The sequence below is a fragment of the Lissotriton helveticus genome, chromosome 3_1, assembly GCF_964261635.1.
Source record: "Lissotriton helveticus chromosome 3_1, aLisHel1.1, whole genome shotgun sequence".
Taxonomy (NCBI): domain Eukaryota; kingdom Metazoa; phylum Chordata; class Amphibia; order Caudata; family Salamandridae; genus Lissotriton; species Lissotriton helveticus.
The window spans coordinates 133,590,851-133,606,763 of NC_136061.1; the positions used below are offsets into that span (position 1 = coordinate 133,590,851).

A 15,913-nucleotide genomic window follows, 5' to 3' on the forward strand; every position below is an offset into this window, starting at 1 on the left:
TTAGTAAAATGTTTTGATACATGCTAGTATTTCCAAAAATATTCGTAATGGAAAATCAGTGCAGCTTGTTTCAACAAGATAATGAGAAACATGAAAATAAACCAGCATTGGCAAACCCAATAAGTCTGATATTGTTAGTACACCTTTTGTTTTTGTCAGTGTGTGTCTTGTTTTGATATGGTTTTTGTAAAACTTTGTGGGAGCTGCCAGGCCTTTACCATCATAATAAACATTGGTAAAAAGCAATCATATTTTCTGATCTCAAAAAACATACTTTCTCAGTAGTCCAAGGCACTGAACAAAACTACTTTGTGTGCTGATATGCTCCTTGTGAAGGAGCATAAGCCAGTCGATAGACACAGAGAGATAGAATTTTAGTAAAAAATAAAGCTCTTGGTTAACTCCAGGCCTAATTAGGGGCCCAATTCTTGAAAAAGTCACAAAATTGCACCCATGGTATATGTCTTTCTATTATTGCAGATTTACAGCTGTCATGTATTCACAAGAATTTACAAAAGTAGGGCAGGAAATCGTACTCCTAGAAAATATTTGTGAACTGCTTTTTAGCACGAGCAAATATGTAGGTGTCGATTTACTGATGCGAAAATCTGTTGACCATTTACAAGTTCAATTTCCTGCCAACCACTTATTTCCAAACCCTGGAAGAAATTTTACTTCTGCCATCGTTAGGAGTAAATTTCCAATCTTCCTTAGTATGGAAAAAGATTAGTGAAGAGCTGGCAAAAACCCCTAAAACACGCAATCTTTAGTCGGTTTGCACAGACTCAAAAGGGCATTCCAACCCTGGAACTATTGCTTAACGCTACCTCCAGTTGGAACAGAAGTAAAACATGAACAAAAAACTTGAACAAATATGATATGATGCATCACAGATATTACCAAGCAACCGTAACTAAGTTACAAAGCAAAAAGCGGTTCCTCTACACATGGCCTTCTTTGGGCCTGAGATTATACAGTTAAAGGCTCCCAAGTAAACATTGTTTTGGGGTGTTCTGCTAGGATGGTGGGCTCATGCCCTATTAGTAGTTGTAGTATTGTTGCGGTGTCATCCCTGGAGCCGGGCTAAACAAGACTGTATGTAAGGCACCTATTTATTCATTAGGATGCTTTCCACCCCTTATATTGAAAATTATGGTCAATGGTTTCCATATCCTCAGGACAGATCCTGAAAAAGGAGCAAATAGGTATGCTTCCTGAATCTGCGAAGGATTTCAGCCACTGAGTTCACAGTTCTGAATGAGTGGCTGCCCTCTGATATTCAAATCTTTTCTACCAGGTACTTGAGTTCATCATAGTACAGGGCAGGCAATTTTCAACAGAGGTCTGGCTGAGAAAGGGAGCTAGTTAAGAGACCTAAGTAAGGGGGTAATGTGGGCAAAGCATCTCATCCCTGTTATCAGTCTTGCTGTAGAGTTAAGGGTCATCTTGAGTGGAGCCATTCTCGACTTGGGATGACCTGTAAGGGTCGCATAGCCATATTCCAGTCTGGAGACGACTAGTGAATGTAATGCTAGCTTGGAATCTGGTGATGACGGGAATGGTTTTACTTTCTTCAGGAGATAGAGTTGGAATGATGCACTGCACAGGGTTGCACTGACATGTGCTTGCATGTTAAGATTGTTATTCAGTTTTATTCCAAGAGATTTCGTTGATTCGATAATGGCAGGTTTGCATTTGAGTGCGTCTAGGTGGTTTATCCATTCTTGGATGGATGGGGAGCTATTATGATGGTTGATGAGTAGAAATTCTATCTTCCGAGTTAAGCTTGAGGCTATTTTGGGACGGCTAGGTTTGAATTTTAACTATGGTTGAGTTGGATGACATCCATCAGCAGGATATCTTGAAGTATAATTGCGTATTATCTGCAAACCTGTGGAATGCAAGGTTTGATTGAGGAATTTGTCAGATGCTCCATATAGAGGTTAAAGAGCATGGGGGGGAGGTCAACGCTTGTAAGTAATTATTTTATAATGCGCATGGTTACCAGGGTATCTTGTTACTGACGGAAAACAACTGCCCAGAAGATACAAATTTATTTAGACGAGGTGGCAAAAGCCATGTCTTTAGCGATTTTCTAACGAGAGAAATGCCCTGATTACAGACGTGGGCAGCGAGGTCCAAGGTGTGCATGCCAGATAGGAAAACCTCCTGCCACCCCATGTGGCCTTTTGGGTCGAGCGTAGCAGTGCATGCCCTGCTCTGTGAGGCATGCTGTATCTGGTGGGGTGGTTAGGCCACGCCCGCCACTTTACATTTGTTCATTCTTGTGCCTTTCTGAATTGCTTTCTTCTAATTAGTTAAACGTTGCTCTTTGGCCCGCCGTTGGGGTGTGTTTTTCGCCTTGTGACAACTGCCCCGTTGCATGTCCCCTTAACCTGTAATGTACTTTTCGTTTGTTTGGTGCACTCTTTGTTTCACTGAATTGGCCCGGTGTCCTGAACACAGCATCAACATTGGCAGAGAGCTTAATTCTAGAGATGCGGTGTGTACTTGTGGCCTTCGGTTTTGACTAACTTCCGAGCACAATGACTGGAATGTTTCACTCTCGGATGAGCATTTCAAGCTCAGGTGAATTTTATATCCAGAGCCCCTTTATTTCATGTTACCCATGGATTTGTCTAAATAGGATTGCACTACGTTTCTCTCACTGGCTCATTCAGTGCTAGCGATATTCGTCAGGGATGTTTTCTAGCTGAAAACAATGTACTAGACATTATCAAAGGAGGAGTATTGTTTGAAAGAGGCTCCCTCTATTGATGAGTCTAGTAGCTGGTAGGAGTGTATTAGCTTCTTAGAGGGCATGCACAAGGTTGTTCTTGGCGCAGTTGGAACCGCGTTCTAAATTTTTGGTATCACTACCGAAATGATTGGTTAAGAATTGTTTGCCTTTTTAACTGGATATTTATAGAGCTGGCATTTTTGTATTTCTGAAATTTCCGCTTTTTCCTATAGTACATTTCTCAGTAAGGCATGTTATAATGGAGGGCATTGTGTGTCATACAAGTAGTTCTCAGAAAGCATGTTAGCCACAGGGTGCCAGTTCAGAGATCTTAGAAAGTGTGCACACACAAAGAGGATTATTTGTAAATCTAGAGAAACACGCATTGTGAGGTTTGCATGCCCAATTGTTACTTATGGTTGAACAACCTGATGTAAGTGCAGGGGGCCTGGTTTGTACACACACAATCTTTGTGAAGATTCTATCTCTGCACACAGACCACAAGAGCGTCATAGGTTGCCAAGACCTACTAAACAGGCCAATAAACAATGTAATGGCTATTTGGGAATTACACCCCAACAGAAGCATGCCACACCCAGAGTGCATGGACAAGAATGACTTTAAGCTAAATGAGGCCAGCGCTCCTAGACAGGTTTTCGGGGTTGGAGTGGCTGTCTGTCTGCCCTGTTTCCTTACCAAGTTCTCTGTTCTCACTGCATCCATCACAGCTCTTATCTCAGGTTGGGGGAAAGAGAATGGGGTAGCCTGTTGATTCTCCCTACCCACAACCCCCCCTTTGCTTCTCCACCCTGCCTCCCCTTCTTTGTACTTTTTGTCCCCCTCCTCTTTTTTTAAATTTTTTATTAACACCCAAACACGCACATCTGGAGGTAAGCTCCTTCCTATTTGTTTTTTAGTCACCAAAAAGGCAAAGCTGTCCACATTATTCCATACCACACTATTCAACTGCACACATTTCTGTTAGATCTGGGGGTCTCTAGTTGGCAGAGGTAGGTACCACTGTCCAAATAGGGACCCTTGCTTCTAGTCAGGGCAAGGAGATAACCCCTTGAGATAACCTCCGCTCACCCTCTAGGTAGCTTGGCGCGAGCAGTCTAGGCTAACCAGAGGCAATGCGTAAAGTATTTGTACCAACACTCACAGTAACACAGTGAAAACACCACAAACTGACTCCACAACAGTTTAGAAAAATAAAGGTATTTTTAATCTAAACTACACAAGACCAAAACGACAAAAATCCAACATACACAGTTCAAGAATATGGTTTCAAAAAGAGTTCTTAAGGTTGCGTTAAAATTCTTCAAGTTGCGGTAAAATACACCACAGATGCGTGAAAAGTTCACAGTTTCGTCACGTTTACTCACAGTACCTTTAGATGCAACAAAGTTCCAAAAGCAGAAGCTGGTGCGGTGGACAACAAGCGATGCGTTGCTCCTGAGACCCTGGGGAGGCGATGCGACAGCCCCGCTGCAGCAGCGGGCGTGTTGCGACGAATCCGGTCTGTATGGGGAGGAAGGCCACTTGTATGGATTCCGGTGCGTAGGTTCCGTAGGAAGTCTGTTCTCGCAAAGGCACGATGCGACGATCTCGTAGGGGCTGCGACGATCTCCGGGGCGACGATGCGCGGTCCAGCGGTGATCCTCTCTCTCGCAGCTCCTCGATGCGTTGATTCTGCGACGATGCTCGCAGCGACGTGATGCGGTCCGCAAGCAAGCGGTGCGGTGTTCTCACCCAGCGACGACAGGCTCTGCGACGATACTCGCAGCGATGTTCGATTCTCCCGCACCGGTCTGGTGCGTCCCGCAAACGAAGGATGCGACGTCTCTGGCAGCGGCGTCAGGCGCTGCGACGATCTCGACCTCCGTAGCGGCGGGAAACTTCTCGCACTGTCGGGGATGCGCTCCGCAAGCGAGCGATGCAACACTTTTCAGTTTCAAAAGTCTCTCAAGCTTTAGTCTCAGGCTTCCCAGCACAGGTACAACCTCCAGAGGCCCCACAACTGGATCAAGCACTCTAGGAGGGACAGAACTCTCTCAGCAGAGTTCAGGGAAGCTGGGGGTGAAGTCCTTTTGTTCCTGGGACTTCAAAACAGGGAGCCAGCTCTTCTCAGGCCCTTGGAGATTCCTTCAAGACAGGAGACACAGCTCAGCAGCAAAGTCCTTCCCCTCTCCTTGGCAGCAAAGCAACAGGTCAGTCCAGCAGAGCAACAGCAGGACAATCTTCCTTCTTCAGTTTCAGCTTTCTCCTTGGCAGAGGTTCCTTCTTGATTTCCAGGATGATCTAATTTTCTGTTGTCAGGGGTCCTGTACTTATACCCCTAAAGTCTTTGTTCTCTTGGTGCATGTGGGCCCTGAGCCCGGTCTGAACCAGTTCTGGGTGGATCCTGAGCACTTTGTTTTGCTGGCTGCATCTTTCCTTTCAGAGTGAGGGGCAGGGTCCTCAGCCGCCCAGCAGGGGGGTGGAGCCAGCATTGTGGAAGGCAGGCACAGCCCTATTCAGCCCAGGTGCTAACTCCTCCCACCACTCCAGTTGCAACTGCAGTCATTCAGCCTAGTGCTGACTCATCCATCCTGCTGGGGAATTCCCCAGCCCCTGTCACTCACAAACCAGACAGTCAATACACAAACAGGCCCAGGCACACAGAAGGGTCAGACAAGAGAACAGCAACTTTCTAAAAGTGCTGTTCTCAAACACAGGATCTAAAAACAATCTTTCCTAAAAGATGTGTTATTAAATTCTGAGTTCAGGGATACTAGATACTTATGTCCTATCTTGTTCCTATGAGAAGAAATGCTGTTAACCACTGTAGCCAGCATCCCCCATGTTAATCTATGGAGCAAGATAGCCTTACAATAGTGAAAAACGAAAATGGCTGTAATTCACTACCAGAACATGTTACCTGCACCAGTACATGCTCTACCTTTCACATACACTGCACCCTGCCCAGGGGGGTACCTTGGGCCTTCCATAGGGGTGGCTGATGTGCACAAAAAGGGAAGGGTTAGGCCTGGTCAGTGGGGACACTGACCAGGAGGACATGGCAGTTCTAAACTGCCCATAGGCACTGCAGTGGCAGGCCTGAGACACCATTTTAGAGCTACTCCTGTGGGTGGCACAATCAGTGCTGCAGGCCCACTAGTAGCATTTGTCATCACCAGCCCTGGCACACCCAGTGCACTTTACTAGGGACTTCATGGTGATACAAATATGCCAAACATGTATATTCAATCAGAATAACAATTTACACAGGGAGCACTTACACTCTGGCACTGATCAGCAGTGGCAGAGTGTCCAAAGCATCTAAACCAGCAAAAACGAAATCCAGCACAGCATCAAAAATACAGGAGGTAGAGGCAAAAAGATAGGGGAAACCACGCCAAAGATGCCAGGTCTAACAATTTCCAATCCACACCACATAGTTTGTTACCAAACCTCATAATTGAACTCCACAACAGATTTACCAAACACAATACATCCAATCCACACCACAGAATTTCACATCATGCTACAAAGTTCAACAGCACACCACATAATTAAACTGCACAAAATACGAATCAACGTAAAATACCATTCCACATAATTACACTCCATAACACAAAATCCCACTCCACATAATTCCAGTACACTCAATTCCACATTTTTACTATCCACATAATTCCACTGCACACCGTACCACATAATTCCACTACATAAATCCCATCCACACCACACAATTTCACAAATAACAATTCAAGTCCCACCCACATGATTCCACTACAAACCACATACATACGCTCAATAACACAAGGGTAAAAGACATTGTCATTTACAACAGCTTTACAGTAGCTCTAACTCAAGCACATGCGAGACCCTTTGCATTACCAATGCTTGTTTATTTTTTGGATGAACACCAGTTTGGCTGTGGCAGATCTTAGATCTCTCCGCGGGGAGTACCATGTAAACAGATTTTGAACATATAAAATGCCCGAGGTATGGAAGGCTTTATTGACCATATAGAGCGCCTTGAATTTCACACTGTCCACAACCGTGGCTGCATCTTGCTAGTATTTCATAGTGAGGTGCCTAATTTAATTTGTTGTAAGCAGTTCCGTAAGGAGGATGCTAATCACTTGAGTATGTTACCTGATAGCCCTATTGTACTTTCTAGTAATTCTAATAGGCTGTTGTAATTGACTCTGTCAAACACTGTCGAGATGTTTAGTAGGATGAGTAGGCAGTAATCGTGGGAGTCTAGCATCTTCAGGGCATCAGCCCTGATGTATACTATGCCCATTTCTGTACTGTGTGGTCTGGGTTCTCCTTGAAATTTGTCGAGTAAATTGAACTGTTCAGTATGCTGACACAGTTGTGTACAAATTTTTCCAACAATTTGGTGAGGAAGGGTAAGTTTAACACTGGACGAAAGTCGTTCCCGGCTGTAGGGTCCTCAGCAGCTTTTATCAAGAGGGGTGTAACATGCCCTATCTTCAGGCAGTCCGGAACTGTACCTTGCTTTAGCGATGAGTTTGTTCGTCAATATGTGGGAGAAGAAAGATGGTTGGGTTCCTTTAGTATTGTGAAGGGGATTAGATCGTTTAAAAGTGAAGTTGTTTTCATGGATAAGGTCTTATCTTCATTTAGTGTTTTGAGCTCTCTCTGGGTTGCTAATTTTTTGTCTTGGGTGGATGGATTGTAGTTTGATCCTCCACAGCGGATGGCGATTGACCTTAGAAATGATGATTGTTGCCTTTTGTGACTTATAAGCTTTCTCTGTCACTCAAGATTGATTTTTTAATGTCTAATATTTTTCTATTTACAAAAGGGTGAGAAAGCTTCACAGTTTTCCTTTGAGTTGCTGCAAATCCAGATTTTAATGTTTGGTCCTGTTTGTTGTTTGACTTTATAGCATTGAATATATTACTAGTAGGTATATAGAGTGGGGGCAATTGTGGTGGTGTCAAATTCTAATTAAGTGTAATGAGATGTACATAAATTGAAAATCACTTATAAGAGAGCCTCAGCAACCACTGAGCTTCCTTTTTCAGTGCAGGAAGCATCTTTAGTGCCTCTAGAAAGATGATAAAATCTACATTCCTTGAGAGCAGAATTTAAAACTTTCAATCGGTTTACATCTGCAGATTGTATGCAAAAATTCTCAACCTGCTAATTTTCTTAAAATCCCACATGAAAAATTAACCTTCAATGAAACCTTTACTTACTTCCCTACTTAATTTTATTTTTAAAAGCATCTGTGCTTCCCTTCTGCCTGCCAATTGCATATAAATTACTCGAAATGTCATGTATGACTGCCTTAAGCTCTTTGGAAACCATAAAAATATCTATTAATTTCAGCAGACATTCGCTTCTTACATAGAGCCCTCAGATGATGACATCTATGTCAATAATGTACCTTCCACAAAGAAACTGGAACGACTGCATGGATGGAACTTGCAAAACTAGCCCTAATAACTAACAGACTGACCACTAACTTTGGGCTCCCGGGTGGCATGCTACTTGCCGTAAAGAGCTTCTATGCCTCGTCAGGGATAGTAAGTGCTATATGAAAGCAATTTCAATTTAAATACTTTAGCTAGTGATCTGTCTGTTGTACAGATTTCTGCACCCATGATTCACAAAACCTGAGACTGTCCACTGAGAAGGTCTTGACTTGCAGGGAATTATTGTGGATTACTGCAATCCCTCCTCCGTGTTGCAGATGGCCTAAAAGCAGGGTGGCATTCTTTGGAGGAGGGTACTAGCATGTCAAGCAGGTTTTCATAGAATGTCCAATTCATAATGAAGAGTACTTTCAGCAATGTCTGCAGAATGTTTGACCGCCGATCTGCAGTTGAGTAGCATGCATTTTGCAGTCAGCCTTGTAGGGCACGTGGGTTTAAGTTTTGAAAGTAAGGATCGCAATTCGGTTTTCATGGTTTGTGTCCAGCCATTGACATGTGGCCTACATTTTTTCCTGATGTCGACGGTCAGCGAGTTGTAGATCAATGGGATTGCTGCGAGGTTTTCTCAAAGTATAGAGCAAGGCTTCGATGTCTGTCATGGATATATGGTTATGTGCTGTCTTGGGATGATGTGAATCATTAGGCGCAGGTACGACTGGCCATGGGTGTGTAGAGGAGCTTATTTGTGTGGGAGAGATTGTTATTCTTTGTTGGTAAAGTGTGTTGCATGTAAGACTTTATTGCCTGGAAGGGCTACTAAGGTCATCCGAATGTTCATAGAGGCGATTTTAGTTTCTCATAAATATGTTCAATGTTGTGGTGAAGCCTGTTGAAATGGGTGTGCCATATGTAGTCTGGGGGACATAATGTTTCCTGGGGAATCTCTAATATGTAGTTATCTCTGTTGTACTCCCAAATGGATTGTGGTGGTGTGAGTTCGCTGAATCCCGCAGAGTCAGAGTTCGGTGTTCAGTGTGTTGAAGGTGGCATTGTCTGCCCATTTAGCGTCTGACTGAGGCCATTGTAGGGGATATTTCCTGGGGTTTCATTCGTAACTCTCAGTTGTCCCTTCTGATAAATTGAACTAGGCGTGGAGTTGCGGTAAGCAGTGTTGTGCGTTTTAAGGGGTGCAAGGGTCAGTTCTAGGTGTGAGTCAGTGATTGTCTTTATCTTTTAGGGGCGACACTTCGGCTCGGTTCAGTTGTCATGTTATGTGGATAGCTATATCAGCTGATCTTGTCTGATCACTGATCCTGTTCCTCTATCAGTGTAATCTTTTGGAGAGGTGGCTTGAAGGTAATGGTTGGACGACGTGAGCCTGGGGCTTGAAGGGGATCATGACTCGTCCCGGTCATTGTTGTGGATCTGTCAGATGGGGTAGGGATACTGTAGTTGGAACGATTGATGTCGGGTGGATTTAGGCCTTGCTCTGTGTTGCAGATCCAGTGTAGTTGATGTGCAATCGACGAGTCTTGGAGAGTGCTACGGAGTACTGATGTTCTTGTGTGTCCTCTGACTTCTGGGGACCACCAATTGAAGAGGGAGGAAGAGAGAGATAGTTTAACCCCTTCCATGCTGGTTCGTCACGGCCCGCCCTGTTCTTTTGTTTACCGCACAGCGGCGCAAACGGCCCAGCATGGAACGGGTAAAGACCGTGGGATATCTTAGTGGTGTTCGAGACCTTTAGTGCATGCACCGATTCTCTCCACCTTGCTGCACAATGCGTGAAGATAAGGTTCCTTTCATCAAGCATTGGTAGGAGTCGTAGAAGAGTGTTTCTGGGAGTCCTTTAGTCTGTGTTTACATTGTTTTGCTGCATTCTTGGAGAGGTTAGGAAGGTAATTTATTTTGAAGCAATTACGGTTAGATTTTGAGGGCCATCTTTCTGGAGAAGTCTTTCTGTCGAGCCGTAGAGGTGGTTTGACATGCGTGTCTTGGGTAGACAGCCAGTTTACATGTACCATGTCACTGTCATTTGGTGGGTTTAGTGAACTAGAAAGGTTTATCAAAAGATAACAGTAAATAAATGAGGGTAATCAAAAAAGTTATAGAATTTAGGCTCAACACAATTTCAACAAATATGCAAAAAGTTTTATAACCTTTCATCATCTCACCTATTGTACACCTACATTTACACTTAATACAGCAAGGCTTATATTGGAAGGTGGTAGAATGTGTAGAGCATTGATAGCTTAGCAGTTCTCTTCAGAATTTGGAGGTGTATTGTATCTGACCATTTTGCCATTGCCTGCACATTGGCATCTGAGTTTAAATGTTTCTTGTGTCAAAGAATTATTTTAATTGTGTAAAAAGTGAGCAGTTCTGGAAGCCTTGTTGATCAAGATGCATTTACGCCATTGACTACTTGCTGTTCAAACACTTCCATTCAATGTTTGAATTCCCATTCGGAGGAATGCATTTTAACAGCGTTTGAAGGATGAAAGGCTGAGTGAGCAATGCTGGATTACAATCCTGTAAATTGCACATTGCCTCTGAAATTGGCGTTCAAGGAGTAGCAGTGTCTTAACATCTTAATTCAAAATAAATTTTTGCTTCTGGTCTCTACCAACACCTGATCCCGTGTCGGGGATAGCAATGACTTCTATTGATGAGTTGTAACACTGAGAGTTCTATACCGTGGCTTCAATTAAGATTTTAAAAACTTGATGGTCCTTCATTTTGGCCACCCCTTTTTTTAGGGCTCGACCTCTGGCAATGCGCATGCGCATTGCAGATGTCGAGACATATTGGGGCTTATCCAGAGCTTAACCAAACGGGGGATTTGATGCTGTGCCCATGAAAAAAGCGGATGCACGCATCAAAGCCACCAGTACTGACAGAAAAAAACAAGCTTCCCCCAGCGTGCGCTCTGGCATTTCTCCTCCCCTAATTATTCACTGCCCACAGCCGGCCGGCACATCAAAGGCTGCTTCTCCCCGTGCGTCTCGTCACCCTTACTCTCCCCTATTCTTCCCTTCTTGTCTTTTCGGTCTGCCTTTTTAATAGCACCCCTCATATTTTTCACGTGGAACTTTTTCCATGCAGCTTCCTTCCCAGGCACGCTGCGCTTGCCAAATGCTTCAATTTCCCGTGCTTAGTTGTCCCTTTCGTTTGTCTTGCCTTTAAGTTTCCTTCGGCGTAGTTTTTTTCTGTCAGTACTTCATCTAGCCTTTCAGTTTCTCTTACTCCTACTCTTTTCCTCCCTTAAACTTTATTTCTGCTTTTTATTTACAGTTTTTTTGCATTCTGTAGTTCTTTCTCACCTTTTCCTTTCTCTTCCAAGGCTGCAGCCTCGTTTCTGTAAACAATTAAATCTGCTGTGTTCCCTGAAATGAACACATTACCTCAGACCTCGGTGAAACCGATACCCATGCCGAAGATGAACATTGGAGGCATGGACGCGCAGATATTGACATCATCAAAGGCCCGTCAAACTATGATTTTACAAATGTTCCTAGCTTTTGTACCAAACGAAACCATAGTTGGTCTCCGGCTTTTTATGTTTTGCTCCCAAATGCAAGTGAGCATTTCCTGGCCGTTTGCGTCCTCTTGGTGGTGCTCTGCAAATGTGAGGGGGATGCTAGAGCTGTGGTGCCCAACCTAGGCCCAGGAGGGCTGGCTCCATGCCTATGAGAAGGGCCTCCATTTAGATTTGTTGTGTGTAGGCGTGTTTTATCTACTTACCTTAAATTCTGGCAAGGGTCTACGTTGGACAACCCGGGACTAAAAACTGGCCAACAGCTTCCCCCAGCGTGCGCTCTGGCATTTCTACTCCCCTTATTATTCACTGCCCACGGCCGGCCGGCTCATCAGAGGCTGCTGCTCCCCGTGTGTCTCATCACCCTTACTCTCCCCTATTCTTCCCTTCTTGCCTCTCCCCGCCCCAAAAAAAGCAATATGACACGCTTCAGATAAACAGACACATGGTTTACTGGGCTGTTTTGCGAGACCCTTCTCCTGGCGACAGATTTCCTACTGGCTTTGTTTTCACCTTCTCACCTACCGTTAATCTTTCCCTTTGCCTCCGTGCATATTTTTTGTTTCCTCGTTTCTCTCTTAAAATGCCACTATATCCTTTTCACCCTCCTTTTGAACCCCTGCTCCCGCGATACTGATTTTCCGTCTCCTCCTTCTTCCACTTTTTCCCCTCTTTCTTTGCCTCCTTTTCTCTGTCTCTTTTTCGCCCTATCTCTTTTGTTCCCCTGCTTCCCGACTCTCTCAGCCTTCTCATGTGTGCACATTTTCTGACAGTGACTGCAAGGAGGCTGCATATTCTTTCTAGTAGCCTGGGTTGTTTGTGCATCAGTAATGTTTGTCCTTTATGGCTCCTCGCTGTGCGAGTCAGTGATGCACATTATAGGGGACGCCTTTGGCTCTGCATTGTCAATCCGTGTCCCGCCTGCCTGCATTGCTGTGCCTTGGAGATGTGTATTTTCATCAGCCGCCTGAGGGTGGGTAGTATAGAAATGTGTTATTTGTTTCTGGCAGCGTGACCGTTGATGTGTGCGATCATTGGACACCGGTTACATCGCAGACAGTATATCGGAGACCTATGATCTCCGGCAGTGTGAACTTGCACCAGAGATGGGTGCGCTGCGCTGTAACAGATGGTGTGCAGTGTTTTATTTGTATTCTCTAGCATGTCATGTGTACACATGACGCTTGTGCTCTCTACCAGCATCATGCAGGTTTTCTTCTGCCACAGTGGCCGTGTAATTCTCTGTCCATAGGGTCCCAACTCCTTGTGAGATCTGGTGGTGGTCGGGAGATGACGTCACTCTTGACTTGAGCACAGCCAGAATATTGTTGTGTACTTCTAGCATCAGCACATCGATTCTTTTTTACCATGCCGTCCCTGGTGCAGATTGCAGCTCACACTCACTCCTCCTCACCCTCACCCACCTTCACACCCTCACACACCTTCACACCCCCTCACTCACCCTCACACCCCTCTTACCCTCACACCCCTCTCACCCTCACACCCTCACCCACCCTCACACACCCTCATCCACCCTCACCCCCCCTCAGCCCCCCTCACACCCCCTCACATCCTCTCACCCTCACACCCCCTCACACCCCCACCCCCTCACCCCTCACTCACCCTCACTCACCCTCACCCTCACACACCCTCACACACCCTCACACACCCTCACCCCCTCACCCCTCACTCACCCCTCACTCACCCTCACCCTCACACACCCTCACACACCCTCACACACCCTCACCCCCTCACCCTCACCCCCACTCACCCTCACTCACCCTCACACCCCCTCACTCACCCTCACACCCCCTCACTCACCCTCACACCCCTCTCACCCTCACACCCCTCTCACCCTCACACCCCCTCATCGCCACACACCCTCACACACCCTCACCAGCATAGCATAACAAAAAAAGCATAGGATAGCAAAACATAGCATAACAAAACAAAACATAGTATAGCATAACAAAACAAAACCTAGCATAGCAAAACACAACACAACAAAGCATAGCATAACAAAATACAACATAGCATAGCAGAACAAAACATAGCATAGCATAACAAAACTTAGCATAACATAACAAAACTTAGCATAACATAACAAAACATAGCAAAACACAACAAAACATAGCATAGCTTAACAAAACACAACAAAACATAGCATAGCAAAACAAAACCTATAATAGCATAGCAAAACATAGTATACCAAACACAACAAAACATAGCATAACACATAGCATAACAACACATAGCATAGCAAAAAAAAGCATAGCATAATAAAACACAACAAAACATAGCATAACAAAACATAGCATAGCAAAACAAAGCATAGCATAACGAAGCATAGCATAGCATAGCAAAACATAGCATAGCATAGCAAAACATAGCATAGCATAGCAAAACATAGCATAGCATAATAAAACACAGCATAGCATAACAAATCAAAACATAGGATAGCAAAACATAACATAGCATAGCACACAGCATCACTCAGCACCACCACAACATTACTCAGGGGCACCACAACATCACTATGCGCTACCACAGCATTACTGAACGCCACACCATCACTCGTTCACCACCACAGCATCACTGAGCACCGCCACAGCATCAATCTGTGCAACCATTCAACAACAACTGGTTCCAATATGTTCTCTCAATGTTTCAAGGTTTATTACAAATGTAACAAAAAGATGTTAATATTTCACTTCTGTTATTGGATTTTCGTCAAAATAAAATACACTGAACATAATCTTCACAAAAGTTATTTACAAACGTTTAAGCTATTGCCATTATAAATTACAATAACTTTTATTTAAGTATTAATTATTACAAAAAATTCAAAGCCATTGTTATTTGTAATATCAATACATGTAAGTCCCATAAATACAACACATATTGCATTACAAATGCTCTGGGTGTCACATTTGCAAAAGTAGTTGTAACTATTGGCATTGTAAATGACAAAGCTATTAATTTCGCTATTTTTAAAAACAAAACATGAATAAAAAATTTGTCATTTACAATACAATAGCTCAAACTTTCCTATTGCGAGACCTATTGCATTGCAAATGCTTATTTATTTCTGCATTTTTAAGAGGTTAATATTTTTATTATCTCCTTATGTTTTTCTTCCAGGAGTGCCAGGAGTCAAGAAAGATCGCTTTGAAGAAGGCTTGAAGGTCAAGCACTGTGCCCTTTCCTTGGTTGGAGAACCAATAATGTACCCCGAGATAAATCGGTTCCTAAAGCTACTCCACAGCCACAAAATCTCTAGTTTCCTAGTTACAAATGCACAGTTCCCCAAGGAAATCAGGTGAGTCATTCGCAGGAAACCTTGAATGAAACTGTCTCTACATTGTCCTCCTTTTAACATTCCAGTACCTATACACTGAGGGGCACATCGAAGTGCCTGGCAGCATCAGACCTTGTTCCCTAATGTGGTTCTTATAAAGCAAAATCAGGTTCTCTAACAATAAACACTCAAGGTAATAAGTTTGCAACAGAAAAGTAATGCCAGAGACTTTTGGTGTCCAGCACATTGACATAAGAATATTAAGTGTTTTCTTCATCCTCAACCTTAAACCTTATCCTAGCTGGAAACGAGCTGCTGCTAAGGAGACGCAGCAAAGGAGAGGCCGAACTGAGGGGCGGATCCTACCGTGGATTGCAGGGTCTAGTGCCATTGAAGTGAAGGGTAGTGGACACTGAAATGGGCAGGAGTTCCGCAACCTGAATAATGAGGGTAGAGATGGTGACTTGGTGAGAGCAAGGGCTCTAAGTCACTAATGGGGCCTCCCAGTAACTACTCTGCTGGCTAAATCATTAATCGCAAGTGATGACCTACAGCAGTGCTGGAGGAAGACTCAAGCACTTCAAGTGTCCCCTCTTGCAAATAGAGGTACTAGCATTCTTTGGAGGGAGGATACATACCTTTTAACGATGCTTCTACTAATTGGTGACTGTGGCGGGATGGGAAAAACCTAATAGGTCTCATTGAGGACTAAGTGGCTCTGATGGGTTGTAATGTGATTAGCCCCACTGGTAAGCAGCAGTAAGTACCTCCACCTCTACTTACTGCAGCCTATCACCTTGATGCTTCGTGACCTTCCACCACCCAAATTATTGGGGGCAAACTGGACATTTTGACTCCTAATCTGAGACAGTTGATTCGCTCATTTCTGAGGTGCTTTGTCTACTGACAGAAAAAAACAGTGAATGCTTGTAAAAAAT

General features: G+C 44.1%; 1 protein-coding gene across 2 annotated transcripts in view; it reads left to right on the forward strand.

Moving 5' to 3' along the window:
- Positions 1-15,913, forward strand: part of LOC144822193 (S-adenosyl-L-methionine-dependent tRNA 4-demethylwyosine synthase TYW1-like) — a 552,654-nt gene that overhangs the window by 420,305 nt on the left and 116,436 nt on the right. For both annotated transcript variants that reach the window (XM_078679401.1, XM_078679402.1), the window contains exon 12: positions 14,819-14,996. In XM_078679401.1, coding sequence (XP_078535527.1) covers positions 14,819-14,996 — 178 coding nt within the window. The remainder of the gene's footprint in view (positions 1-14,818; positions 14,997-15,913) is intronic.